This window comes from Lutra lutra, chromosome 4, assembly GCF_902655055.1.
Source record: "Lutra lutra chromosome 4, mLutLut1.2, whole genome shotgun sequence".
Classification (NCBI taxonomy): Eukaryota; Metazoa; Chordata; class Mammalia; order Carnivora; family Mustelidae; genus Lutra; species Lutra lutra.
In genome coordinates, this window is record NC_062281.1 from 88466672 (window position 1) to 88481158 (window position 14487).

Sequence of the window (14487 nt, forward strand, 5' to 3'; positions counted from 1 at the left end):
AAAGTTACAGATGTAGTGAAAAGAAGGGCCATCTGTACCCCAATGTTCATAGCAGCAATGGCCACGGTCACCAAACTGTGGAAAGAACCAGATGCCCTTCAACGGATGAATGGATAAAGAATATGTGGTCCATATACACTATGGAGTATTATGCCTCCATCAGAAAGGATGAATACCCAACTTTTGTAGCAACATGGATGGGACTGGAAGAGATTATGCTGAGTGAAATAAGTCAAGCAGAGAGAGTCAATTATCATATGGTTTCACTTATTTGTGGAGCATAACAAATAGCATGGAAGACATGGGGAGTTAGGAGATGGGAGTTGGGGGAAATTGGAAGGGCAGTTGAACAATGAGAGACTATGGACTCTGAAAAACAATCTGAAGGGTTTGAAGAGGTGGGGGGTGGGAGGTTGGGGGAGCCAGGTGGTGGGTATTAGAGAGGGTACGGATTGCATGGAGCACTGGGTGTGGTACAAAAACAATGAATACTGTTATGCTGAAAATAAAAAAAAAAGATTAAAAAATTTAAAAAAAAGTAAGTTTTATATGTTTTACCATATTAAAAAAGAAAAAAAAATAACTATTGGATTATAGTCCAAAATATATAATAAATATTCATGAGTCCACATTGATATAAATAATTGATTAAACACATAAATAAATAGTGAGAAGGAAGAGACAAATTTCCCATACAGAAAATTCCAAATAATTTATGTTGATACTTCACCCTCAATGACAGGGAGCTTACTCCCTATTTCACATGGTGACTTCCTTCCAAACAATACACTGTAGAAGGATGGGAGATGAGGGGTAGTTTGAGGAGAGTTTAACTTCATAGTGGGAAACCCGACACACACTACATCAGTAAGGAGATCAAAGTGATAAATCATGTTAGGAGTATGTGCTTTTCATACAATGGAATGACAATGGAACTTTACTTCTGTACTCTTCCTCATAAAAACCCATAACTTCAGTCTAATCTTATGATTAGAAATCATCAGACAAACCCATACTGAGGGATAGTCTACAAAGTAGCTGATCTGTACTCCCTCAAAATGGTCAACATCACCAAACACAAGGGAACTCTGAGACACTGTCAGTCACAAGTAACCTAGGAGACAAGATGACTAAATATTGTGGAGTGTCTTAGGTGGGATCCTGGAACAGAAAAAGACATTAGGTTAAAACTAAGGAAATTGGAGTAGGTCATGAACATTAGTTATATCAATATTGTTTTGTTAATAGTAATAAGTGAACCATATCCATGTAAGATGTTAATAATATGAGAAACTGGGTGTGAAGTATGTGGAAACTCTCTGTACTAGATTATCAACTTTTTTGTAAATCCAAAGCTGCTCTAAAAAATAAGGTCTATTTAAAAAACAAAACAAAACATCAAAACCTAACTCTCCAAAGAAAACGAGTGCATACTCTGAGTTTTTTCTGATTACTTCTCCCTTTGCCCCAATATTCCTGCCCCGTCTTACCCAGACTTCTCTTTTGTTCTGTTCGGAGAACTTGAACTGTAAGTACAGATGTCCCTTACTTACTATGGCTGGACTTAAGATTTTTTGACTCTGCAATGGTGTGGAAGCAATATGCATTCAGTAGAAACCATACTTCAAATTTTGAAGTTGGATCCTTTCCTGAGCTAGCAATATGTGGATGATACTCTCTTGTGATACTGAGCAGAGGCAGGTAGCCCCAGCTCTCTGTCAGCCACACAATCATGAAGGTGAATAGCTGATACTCTTATAGCCATTCTGTACCTATACAACCATTCTGTTTTTCAGTTTCAGTGCAGTGTTCAATAAGTTGCATGAGTGCCATTCAGGTCTTCTGGGTCTAGCTGCCTATGGACGTCTCAACAGGGATACCCCCGGCATACCCTCATGGCTGTGGTAAAATAGAGTTAGGTGGCTTGAGATAACCTGCCTGAAATGATGGGGTTAAATAGTTAAAAGCAGGTAATTTGAAGAATTAAATGGATAATTTTCCCCAAGAAGGAGAAGGCCCCAAGTCCTAGTGTGATTGATGGCAGTAAAGGCTACAGAAATGTTAGGGAGGGTAATGGCTACAGTGGACTTGGATCTGTATACCTCCAGCCTACTGAGAACTTCCATGATTCCAGTGGGCCCAACCTTTACTTTCTTTAGTGACTCTGTCACTATCACTCGTTAGGGCTACTCTTGAGACTCTCCTCTTCCCACCTTGCTCAATTCTGCTTCTATCACTTTTCTAAAGTTTTCCTTAGCCAAGAAGACCCCCATAAAACTCTTAGAAGCCATTCTACAGGGGGAACACCAAGGAAGGGACCAGAACCCAGCTGAAGCCCCCATACCTACCTCTTTGATATCTTCCCAGAGCCCCTCCCAAAGTGAGGAGATGGGAGATCAGAGGTGCTGGACTGAGCTTACCAGGGACTAGGTTGGACCTGGTGTGTGGTGTAAGGCAGTGTTGAACTGAGGTGGGCAGATCCTCCTTCCCCCAAACAGATTAAATTGTCCCTGCCTCATGACCAGCAATTGGCAAGCATTGCTTTCAGGTCTATGAGTGAAGTTATTTCAGTTTGGTATTGATTTGGTTTCCTTTTAAGAAACTCATGAATAGGGGCACCTGGGTAGCTCAGTGGGTTAAAGCCTCTCTGCCTTTGGCTCAGGTCATGATCCCAGGGTTCTGGGATTGAGCACCACATCTGGGCTTTCTGCTCAGCAGGGAGCCTGCTTCCCTTACTCTCTCTCTCACTGCCTGCCTCTCTGCCTACTTGTGATCTCTGTCTGTCAAATAAATAAAAATTTTAAAAAATCTTTAAAAAAAAGTCATGAATATATTGGGTGGTTTGGGGAGCAGAGTTAAAGAATGTCTCTCTTCCTTTAGGAACTGGCCAAGAGAGTCTGTTGCAACCACTGACCCACACACAGGTTTTTATATGGTGAGAAACAGAGGAGAAAAGACAAAGAGAATACAGGATCCCAGGACTTCCAGGATTTATTCTGTATTATTGTACACACTCACATATTCAACTATAATAATGGGGACAAAGTCAGAGTTAGTGTAGTAACTGTCTCTTCAGGCAGAGGTTCTGGCCACCAGAGGTGGGACTGAGCTCATCAGGAGTGGTTGCTGGACAATACCTTCCCCTTCCCTCAGCCCCATTGAAGAAACAGAAGGACAGGGTCAGGCAGGTTCACAGATGAGGCAGGTCTCCCAAGCTGGGGACCTGAGATTAGTGAGGCCACTGGCTCTTTCTTCACTTCTGTGGGATGGCCTGAGAGCCTTTGGAACATTATGGGGTGCTTACTTATGTTTTGGAGGGCCATACACCTTCTGCTTCTGCTGTTGCTGCTCCGTCAGGGGTAAGACTTCTCCCTTCAGTGGCTGAACCAGCTGGGTCTCTTGGACCTCACCAGGAGCTGGGACAATTGCAGGCTGCTCCACCTGCCCCTCCTGCTGCTCTGCTGGCTCTGGCTGCTGCTCCTGTTGTTCTAGGAGCTGGTCTTCTTTCTTTTCCAGTGGCTCATTTCTCTTTGCTAGCTCTTGATTCAGTTGCTGGTCCAAGAACTTTTTTTCCTGTTTTAGCTCTTCCTTTTGCTGCTGCTTCCTTTGTGCTTTCACTGGCTCCAGCTGCTGCTCCAGATTTTTTGCTTCCTGATGTTCCTCACACTGTTCCTTTTGCTGCTGTTGTTGTATTTTCTGTTCCTGTAGCTCCTCCTTCCACTGTTCCAGATGCTGTCCCAAGTGTAATTCCTGCTCCTGTAACTCTTGCAGCTGCTGATGTTCCAGATGCTCTTCCAGGTGAAGTTCCTGTTCCTGTGATTCTTGCTGCTGATCCAGGTGCAGTTCTTGCTTCTGTGACTCCTGGTGCTGCTGCTGTTGCTGTTCCAGGCACAGCTTCTGTCCCTGTGTTTCTTGTTGTTGCTGCTGCTGTTCCAGGCACAGTTCCTGCTGCTGTGATTCTTGCTGCTGCTGTTGCTGATCTTCCAGATGCTGTTCCTGCTGCTGTGATTCTTGTTGCTGCTGGTGCTGCTGCTGTTCCAGATGCTGTTCCTGCTGCTGTGACTCACATTGTTGCTCAGATACCCCCTTCACAAGAGTGGTGTGTTTCTCCCCATGCTCCAAGAGGACCTCCCCTGGGAGCTTGGAGGGCATATTCTGGCACAAGGCAGGTAGTGAAGTTGGTTGTTTCACTTGCTCCTGCTGGGTATTTATGGGAGGAGAAACAGGCTTGAGGGGCTCTTGACTGAGGGCAGGGGGCAGGGTCACTGGCAGAGTATGTTGCTGGGACATCCTGGAAGCTGATTTAGATAAGCCTGAAAAACAGTAGGGGTCAGAAGGGTGACTAAAGGCAGATGGAGTGGATGAATCCCCAGAATCTGCAGAACGGTCTGGTTTCTTAGCATCCCTTCTCCTTCCTTGCATTGGGGCTCTCCTATCCACTCTGGGCTATGTTTCCCAGAAGCAACAGAGTGAAGGGGAGGAGGGGAGGGCTGAGAAAGGCCCTCCTGGGAGCCTCTTATTCCCAGAAAGAGCAAAAAAAGTGGTCCATCTTCAGAGTTACTGGGTGACAGTGGACTGGGTGCCATTTCTTGCCTCTGTCCCTACTTCTGACCTCTACTCATCAAGAAAGGGACATGAGTTCTGGGGTTCAGATGGGAAGAGGTGAAGTCCTAGGAAAAGAAGGGTACTCCAGGACTCCTGAGTCCTGGAAAATCAGTCCATGGACACACCTGGACTACTCATACAACATAGTATCAGCTTAAGTGTCCCACTAAAAGATTGCATGTTTCTGAGCAGGTCACTTAATCTTGCTGGGCCTCAGATTTTCCTCTGCAAAATTAACAGATTGGCCTGTTCAACTCCAGGGGTTTCTCTCATGACCTTCAGAAATTTAGCTGCAACGCTAGCACTTGGGGGATGGGGTGGGGGGAGGGGCTAGAAAGTTGCTGGGAAGTGGAGCCAGTTTATTCAAGTCTTATACTTCTGAGTTGGGTTTTCCAGTTCCTGCTTTGCCTGGGTTTCTCCAAATGATTTTCCCCATTTTGCCATTCTCTCTTCTGCAGCACAACAAGAGTTACATGCATTTTCCTCAAACCCCTGCCCCCCTAAAGAAGGCACAATTACAGTCAGCCCAAATCAAATATCCCCATCTTACCTCTTCTCTCTCTCTCTCTCTCAGTCTTTCTCACACACACACACACACACACACACACACACACACACACACACACACCAGAACATCAAACCAAGGAAAAATGGGACAGGAGGGAAGGGGATTGCTTTGAATTCTGTGTTTCCATGCCATGGCATGTCATTTAGCATAGCGACCTGAGCTCTCCTAGAAAGACTCATAGTCTAGGTGAATCCAGCCTGAAAGTGATACATGCACCCACCCAGGCTGGCCACTCTAGCCACATTCTGGTGTGTTAGATGTCCCTGGTGCCAGCCCCAGTCCTTCCAAGTAATACTTACCAGACTAACAGTCAGGACAGCTGCAAAGGCCTCTAGTGGAGTTCTGAGCTGAGCAGGGGCCAGGGTTCCTTTTATATGGTTCCCCAACCCAACTTCCTTCCCTGGTTGAAGGAGATGGACTGGTTTCACCACTCAGGTTGGTCAACTTCCTTCAGCCCCTTCCTGACTCATCCCAGGCACCTCAAGCAGAAAACCCCTCAGGGCTCCTTTTCACAGAGACACCCAGAGAGCTCTGGGGGCTCTGTCACTCCTGTGATACTCATCTGACCTGGGCATGGGGAGGCGAGGGAGGTATCTTAGGAAACTAGTCTCCTTTTCCCTTTTCCTATTGCTTTGTGACCTCGACCAAGCCTTTTCTCTGAATCTTAATTTCTTCACTTGTAAAACATGTCATCCTGATAATTAGGCCTGGAGATTCATTTCCAAGGGCATGGAATGGAAAGTTATGTGTTTCTATGGGATGTTCAAGCTGGAGTAGGTGATGTCAAGGTGGGAAGAATCACATCTCATGAAGGGATGGGGTTGCTGGAGATTCTTTTGCTCACCAGCCTATGTCCTACTCTTGGGATGTATCTATAACTCCATTCTGTATGGAAATAAACCCTGTCCTGAGGGAGTCAGATTTTAGACCAGAAGGGTCAAGTAGAAGGCTTGTAGAGGTCTTCTGCTGTGAGCTAGGGGCTGCCTAGGTCCCATGCCCAAGTTTGTAGTTAGAGAAGTTCTCAAGAAAGCCATACTCATAAATACTCCAAATCACAGACCACTCACACAAGAAAACAGGTATTAAATAATATAATATATGATGAATATTGCTTTTTATTGCTTTTTTTCCATTTTTTTTTAGAATGCATAAAGACATAAAGCTCAAAACCAAATTATCCATTGCTTTCTCCAAATCATTCTCTAAAAATAACTTAAGCAACTCTTCAGGGTGGGGGTTGGAGCTTATGCCTCCTCAATGCCAAAACTGAAACAGCTCCTCTGGAATAAAATCAAAATTCACTGCTATGGTTTCAAAGGCCCTCATTAGGTATCCTCAGTACCTAGGAAAAGTCCAGTTTTCCTCACCTCAGGGTTTAGTGTCTGCCATCTCAGCCCACAGGCTTCTTCAGGGTCCCTGGCTCTTTGCATCTTTTGTCTTCTGATAAGTGCTGGGGTCTGCCAGAGAGCCTTCCTTGACTCCCTACTTGTCTTCTGGTTTACTTCACTTCACTAATAACAGTTAAGAGCCCTTTTTGTATTTGTTCACCTGTTTCTTTTTAGTCTTTCCCACCAGAAAATAAGCTCCATAAGGAGGGGTTTTGCCTGCTATGTTTTCTGCCATGTTCCCAGAATTTGTCATAACCACCACATATACAAAGTGCTCTATAGATACTAGTTGAAGGAATGAATGAATGGTGAATCTGAGCATCTGAAGATAGCCACTATTAGACATTTTTGCATTGTGCATGTACATATGTGTATACAAACAAAATGGAAATGTGGCTTTGCTTTTCTTTGTAATGATTGAGTAATAGCTTATTTTGAAGACATCATTTACTTAAACTCTCTTCTTTACAACCTAATCAAAAGGAAATATTAGAATAATATGAAGGCAAGTACTCATTTCTGGAGTACTAAGTTTAGTAAGTTAAGTTAAGTAAGTTAAGTAAGCTAAGTTTAAGGAGTGTCCCAATTCCCAGTGGTTTCCTGATGTGTACCTCCATCCCAGCTCCAAACGGATCTATTTATAATGTTAATTTTTCCATGTGCCTGGGGCTCATGGCAAAAAGACAGGTGGTTCATTCTCTCCCCTGGAATACTATCCTCTACCCTTGTCCAATCTGTTCCCTGAACCCACCAGGACCTCACACTCCCTGTAGCACAGGGATAAGCTATCTTCTGAGATAGGGAAAGCCCTCTTCACACCCTCTGCCTTCCCCCTCCCCCATGAAGAATTAACCAAGCATCCTCACATGGGCACCCATGACTTGCATTCAGATGCTGACCTCACATGGAAGGAATCTGCCTCTCCCCAGCTCTTGACAGTCAGTCCCAGGACAGCAGGCCTTGCTCAAGGAAGTCACACCGGTCTTATGGGTTTCTAGAGGCTTCTATCTGCCAGATCTGCCTCCCGCCCTCTGATTCACAGCATAATGAGAGCTTTGAGGGGAGAGAGTGTGTGTGAACCTTTGGCCACTGGGCAAAGCTAGGGTGTGAGGAGAAGGGTGGATCGGGGAGCTGAGGGAGTATGTGTGTGCAGGGGACAGGTTGGAGAAGCCTCAGCATTTTAGGGGTTCAGAGGTCCCATGCTCTGCCCTCAGATTGCCCCATTTAGGAGCCAGAAATAGATGTATATGGGGGAGATTCTCTCCATGTCTGTGTGAGTGATCTCATAGGCCGCGGGTGCACATGATGAGTCTGGGTAACTGTCCAGCCCCCGCCCAGTGTAATGAGGATGAGCTCATATCCCATGACACATGGAAGAGGCCTTGACCCTAGCTCTTCCCTAACCCAGGGAGGCCCTGGATATTTCTCTCGCAGAGGCAGAAACTGGCTGGGTTCTCTTTCTCTCTGAGGGAGACAGTCCATTTGAATTATTGCTTAGGTATAGGGGAAGTATTGGTTACAGCATTTTACTGCCTTGGAGGGAGGATGTCAAGGATAGCTCTCTGTAAACTGGCAGTATGGGGTGATGGCAGATGGTCCAAGGCAGGTGACTGTGGTCCCATCTTAGATAGCCATGTCTAAACTGTTTCCTGGTGAGATAATGCCCCCACTCTCTAAAGCCGCTAAGTTGTCCTTGCTCCCCATAGGCCTCCTCCTCTGACCAGGTCACTGCCACTCACATCATCTCCCAATCTGCCACCCTCACTGATAGGCTCCCCACATGCCCTGAACCCTCCTTGTCTGCCTTCGCAGCCTCCTGAAACTGACCTCCTCTCCTCATTCTACTCTTGAGCCCATCTGCTGTTCTGCGAGCAACTAAGGCGAGGAAGGGAGAAGAGAGGGCCAAGAGGCTGATTCTTCCTCCCTGTGCTCTGGGTTGGCTAGGGTGATGTTCTCCATTAATCATCCTCTGGCTTCCCCTCCTTGTCCTGTGGGATTGTTAATTCCCACCTTCAGTCCCCAGTGCTAATGGCTGTAGAAAAGCAGTCACAGTTTTGCTCTTGGAACAGTAAGAGGAGCAAAGGCATAAAAGGCTAACAGTAGTGGAGAAATACAGATGCTCAATGCCCTCCCCCTCCAGCTGGCAGGGTGTCCTCCTCCTTGGGCTCACTGTTTGGGCAATCACATTCTTTGTAGTTAAACCTCTGCACCAGGATGCAGCAACGTGCCTGAACTAAGGGGACTTAATTCATAGGGAAGGCCTCATCTGATGTCTGGTGCACAGGAGCTTCCTAACACAGCCTGGTGCTAGCAAGGGGGCCAAGCCCCTGTAGTGACAGGTGGGCACTGAAGTCTGGAGAGGAGACATGAGTTGCCTAAGGACCCACAGATGGTCTTCAGTTGAGTTGGGCTGAAACTCACATGACACTGATCTCCATGTAGTGGACTCTCTTCCCCAGTCTCCCCAGGTGCCTGAGTGTCTGGTGGCAATGACAGGTTGCATGAGATAACCTCAGATATTTTCCAACTTTGTGAGTCAGCCATTTACTGACTGATCCTATTGTGGTCAATTCTAAGTTTTCTGGAAGAAATGCCAGTCTTCTCTGGCTCAAATTCAGCCAAAATGTGCTTGGGTTGACCCTCATTAGTCCAGCTCTACTTCCTGGCTGGTGCTGATGTTAATTTTAGCCTAATCCAACCAGGAGGATGTTACTGTTGAAGGAAGGGCACTGGCCTTGAAGTAAGACAGGCCCAGGTTTGAATCTCACTGTATCTCTTGTTATCTGGACAAGTCACATTTACTCTATGGTCCTTAGTTTCTTTGCCTATAAAATGGAGATACAATTACCTCCTTCTCTTCCGGTAAGGATCTGGTGAGGGAATACATAGGGCTAGCCCATAGATTGCCCTCAAACTGGCTGCTTTGGAATGCAGTGTTTTACTGGCCTAAATATAGAGTTTAAAGGATGCAAGTTATTAAAAAACTGTCAGCTTTAAGTTTCTCATTTTGCCAGTGGGAAACCTGAAGCCCCAAAGTCCCACAGTACATGGGAGTAGAGTGGAGACAGAAGCCAGATCTCCTGATTTCCCATTTGCTCCTTCTGGCTGGCCTACTCCTGAGCCTCAGCTGTTGCTTCAGCTCAGCCTAGGAGACTGTGCATGGGAGGCCCCATGAAGACTGATTGTGTTCTCTCATACTGAGCTCACTGAAGAATCCAAATGGGAATGCATGATGGTTCCTGGAAGAGCCTGGGGTCCTGTGTGGGCAGGGGAGAGGCAGCCATTGGAGTCTAAACTTGATGTGGACAAAAAAAAAAAAAAAAAAAAAAAGGAATCCAGGTGACATCTGAGGAGTATACAGACAGCCCCATGAGGCCAGTGATGGATGCCAAATTCTCCCCCAACCACAGAGAATGCAGATGATGGGCAAAGAACATTTGGTATAAGACTTAACCTCAGCTGTGTGCAGGATCTGAAGGCAGTGCCTAGAAGAACACATCTGGTAGAAGGCAGAGAAGAAGAGTGACAAGGCTACAGGTAGAAGGAATAGGGAGGGATATCACAGAGCAGAGACAAGAGCCAAGTGCAGAACAAAAAGGGAGAGAGAGACCAAACCCAGCTGTGTACCCTCCTGAGAAGGGGTGCCAATGGTCAGACAAGTCAAAGGAGGCAGGGGCACCTCAGGACTTGGCCAACCTCTTGGTTTTACACTCCCTACCCTTCCGCCTCCCCTACTAATTAAGGAGTGATGGGGGTGGGGGACACCTGACTCTGCATCAGCTGCCTCCTGAGAGGAGGAGTAATTGCTCTTAAAATGACTTTTGAAAGGGGTTGCATATATAAGGAGTATGTGCATGCACAGGTGGGTGTGTAGGAGTGTATAGGAGTGTGTGTGAGCATGTGCAGGTATGTGTGGTGGGGGTCATTTGGCAACATATCTGATCCTGGAGGAGAGGCTTTCACCAAGAGGAGTTAGTGCCTGCATTTCTCTGCCTCTCTTGAGTCCTGTTGAGCCCCTGTGAGCAGCCCCAACATGGCCTCTTTCCAACCTCATCTGTAATCTGTGTTTGTGAACAGTTCGTCATGAAACTGTCCAACTGCTCTAGGCCTCCAGATGGGTTGGTGTGGTCCAGACTATATAACAATGCCTATTCTGTCCTCCTTGAACCATGCCTCCTCACTTACTATCTCCAGCAAACCAGGCCACAGTGCAGAGTCAGGGCAAGTGTTGGCATCTGGGGCCCCAGTTGGGCCAGTGAGAGCCTTGGCATGCCACCCTACCCTCCCAGTCAGACAGGGAGATACAATAGCTGACCTTAGAAAACCCTAGATTTGGGGGGCACCCCACTTCTGCTCTCAGGAAAGTCCCATCTGATAGAGCAACAGGTACAGAAACTGAGAGATGGGTGTACTCTGATGCCATGTCATGTGAGCACTCAGCTACCTGACCTGTGCATGGATGTAAGTGAGAACATACCAGGGCTATAAGAGTCTCTCTGGGGAGAATGCGAAAGAAACAAACCCATAAGTCCTGCTGTGTATGAGACATAGTGCTGAATACTCCTTATCATCTAACTTAATCCTCCGCACAATACAGATGAAGGGATGAGACACAGAGTAATATAACAACTGGCCAGTGGTCCCACAGCTGACAAGCGCATCAAACAAGGAGTCTCTGGTCCCAGACCAACCTCTCTCTCCACCACTGAAGACGAGATGCCCATTGAATATGATGGATATGGGAATCCTGTTGCAGTCCCAGGAGGAGCCCACTGTTGTCACAGAGGAAGACCAGAGAGCTGCAAAATGGAGACAGGCAAGATGGAAACTGCAAGTGTTATTTGCCTGCTACTCAAGTTTTACTGGAAAGCCTGCTTGGCGTGGGATGGGGCAGGAAAGGGAGAGAGAGGTCAGAGGGCTTTGAGGGAGAAAGGTAGGTCCAGGGCTTCTCCTTACAGGCAAGTTCTTGCTTGCTGGTCTTCAGCCTTGCCTCCTCTCTCCCCTGTGCCCTGGCCTCTGGTGCTTCTCCTCGGAGCCTGTGGACCCCGTCACCCCAGAGCTAACTCCCTCCCCAGTAAAGGATCTAGGCCTAAGATTTGGTGCTGGAGGGGCCTTCATAGTCAGCGAGTCCAGCCCTGGACTTGGAGCTCTGGTTTGGAAAGAATGACACAGTCTAGAGAAAGGAAGGATCATAGTAGGGTCAGTGACAGATTTGGGCCAAGCCCAGCTCTCCTAAGTTCACTTTTACTCATCTTTATGCCTTTGTGCATCCCATTCTCTTTGCTGATACACCTTTTTCACCTGCTTTATTGCTTTTTTTGTCTGACTGCTATTTATTGAGAGGTTCCCATAAGTGCATGTTCTAGGTACCAGGGTCACAACATCGAACAAAATAGGTGAATATCCCCACCATTCTAAAGCCATCATTATGTGCAGGAGGCAGACAACAAGCAAAATAAACATACACCCAGAGTATAAAGCATGTTAGAAGTACTGTGTAGAAAATAGGGCAAAAAAGAGGTTTGTGGAGTGCTAGGGGAGGGGGATGTGTTTTATTTTAAATGGAGTAATCAGGACAGACTAACAGCAACAACATGATGAAAATAACATCAGTGTGAGGATGTGGGGAGAGGGAAGAGCAGGGGCCATGTCCCTGAGGCAGGAGCCTGCCTGGCACGTTCAGGAACCAGCAAGCAAGCCAGTGTCTGGCAGGCCTGTATCTGGGCATCTATGAACAAGGGACAGAGATGTAAGAGATGAGAGTGCAGGAGCGGGTGATGGTGGGCAGTGCAGTAAATCATGCAGCAGCTTGGGCTTTCATGGTGAATGAGCCGAGAACCACAGGAGAGTGCTGTACAGAGCAATGGCATCATCTGACTTACTTTGAAAGGGGTCTCCCTGCTAAGGATGCAACAGGTTGAACCATAAAAGCCAGTTGTATTAACATAGTAATGGCTTCAAACTAGGGGGATAGAAGTAGAGGCAGGGAGAAGTGGTCAGATTACAGATGTGTTTTAACAATAGAATCAGTAAGAGTCTCCAACAGATTGGATAAAAAGTACAGATACGGGATGCCTGGGTGACTCAGTGGGTTAAGCGTCTGCCTTTGGCTCAGGTCATGATCTCAGGGTCCTGGGATCAAGTGCTTCATTGAGCATTGCGTAAGGCTCCCCACTCTGCAGGGAGTCTGCTTCTCCCTCTGCCTGCCACTCCTCCTGCTTGGGCTCTCTCTCTCTCTCTTTCTCTCTCTCTCTCTCTCTCTCTGTGTGTGTGTGTGTGTGTGTGTGTGAAATAAATGCATTATTTAAAAAGGTACAGATGGGAGGAGACAATGACTCGAAAGTTCTTGGTCTGAATGGCTGTAAAGATGGGAGCTTTCATTCACAGTGACAGGGAAAACCATAGGTTTTGTGGAAAAGATCAATAGTGAGTGCTTTGGGGTGTGTTAAGCTTGGGATGCCCATTAGACATCCAAATAGACAGATACACCAGTCTTGAGTTCAGAACAAGGATTCATGCAATGGTTGTAAGTTTGGAATCACCAGTGTATAAGTGGCATTTAAATAATGAGCCAGGATGAGATCATCTTGGGAATGAATACAGACGGAAAAGAAGAGAAGCTCAAGGACAGTCTCCTGAATCACTCCAGTATTAAGTGGTCAGATAACAAGGAACAAGTGAAGAAGACTGAAGAAAACTGGGGAAGAGATCCAATGGAGTAAGAGATCCAGAAGAATGGGATCTGCCCATTCCCCACGTAGAAATGTGGCCATGGAGGGGAATGGACACCTGGGGATATGCTGTACAGATGAGAATGGAGAATGTCCACAGTGCTGGGCAACATGGAGTCTGTTGGTGACATTGACAAGGCAGCCAAAGGCAGCAGTGAGGATGAAAGCCAGATTGCAGTGATTTGAAGAGTAAAGGAGAAAAGGGAACAGTGAGCATAGACAGTATTTCCAAAAAAATGTAGTGAGAAGAAGAAAATGAAGAGGGTACCAGCCCGTGCTGACTCTCTTTCTCCAGCTTCTAAACCCCACACCTGCTTTCAACCTTCCTCTGCTGGGTAGCTGTCACTGACAAATAATAATCCATGAGGCCCTGGCTGTGCTACAGACTGTGTTCATCTCAGGCCTTCATCTACTCCCAAGTTCCTACTTGTGGAGGGTTTGCATGGAGCCTGGGACTTTCTCACTTGCTCCCTATTCCTGAGGACCTCTTCTGCAGATGTCCCCACAACCTACTTCTGTACATCAGCTAGACCTCTACTCAAAATATCACCTCTCTGAGAAAGTTCCTTCTACCCTACCTAAAATAGATCACTCAGTGCACCATACTATCTGTCTCATTATAGCTCTCATTGCTTTCTGAACTTACACTATTAATCTATGTGCTTGCTTCACTAAAATGTAAGTTCAGGAGAGTGGAGCTCCTGACTATGTGGGCTTCCCAATTTCTCCGGCACCTAGGACCATGCTTGGCTCATAGTCCCACACATCCATCAGCTTCCTAAATACTTCTTGAGGGAACAAAACTATTCATGTTAAAAAGAGGTAGCTGCATTTTCCCATAAGTAAATTTAACATCTAATATCTACTCATCATTCCCGATGACGGAAAACTTCATCTGTTCAAAACCTGATAAACTAAGCCAAGTCTGTGTTAACCTCAGGCAATGTAAGATCTCCTCTCCCACTCCTGCTCTTACCCCTCAGATTTATTTAAGCCTGCTTTCTGAAAGGTATAGTTTGATGTCTGCCATGAATCCCAAAAGCCTACTTAGAAACTTAAGAACGTCTGTTTTGAGGCTCTAGCCCTAGACCCTTACCTGGAGTGTGTGTTACAGACTAGAGTAGGGTGCTTTGTGGGAAAGAAAGGATGGGGTTGCAACATTCCAAAAGTCTGCCTCTCCCCCATGTCATCTTTC

General features: G+C 46.4%; 1 protein-coding gene across 2 annotated transcripts; it reads right to left on the reverse strand.

Moving 5' to 3' along the window:
• Positions 1 to 2980: 2980 nt before the first annotated feature.
• On the reverse strand, positions 2981 to 7572 carry IVL (involucrin). 2 transcript variants are annotated; one of them, XM_047727210.1, is made up of 3 exons: positions 7461 to 7572; positions 5473 to 5652; positions 2981 to 4313 (listed from the first exon to the last, which is right to left on the reverse strand). In XM_047727210.1, the coding sequence occupies exon 3, from the start codon at positions 4288 to 4290 to the stop codon at positions 3301 to 3303; it is 990 nt and encodes a 329-aa protein (XP_047583166.1). In that variant the 5' UTR covers positions 4291 to 4313; positions 5473 to 5652; positions 7461 to 7572; the 3' UTR covers positions 2981 to 3300. The 2 variants fall into 2 exon arrangements, with proteins under 2 accessions (XP_047583166.1, XP_047583165.1); XM_047727209.1 differs by having other exon boundaries at positions 7428 to 7479.
• Between the last annotated feature and the right edge of the window lie 6915 nt (positions 7573 to 14487).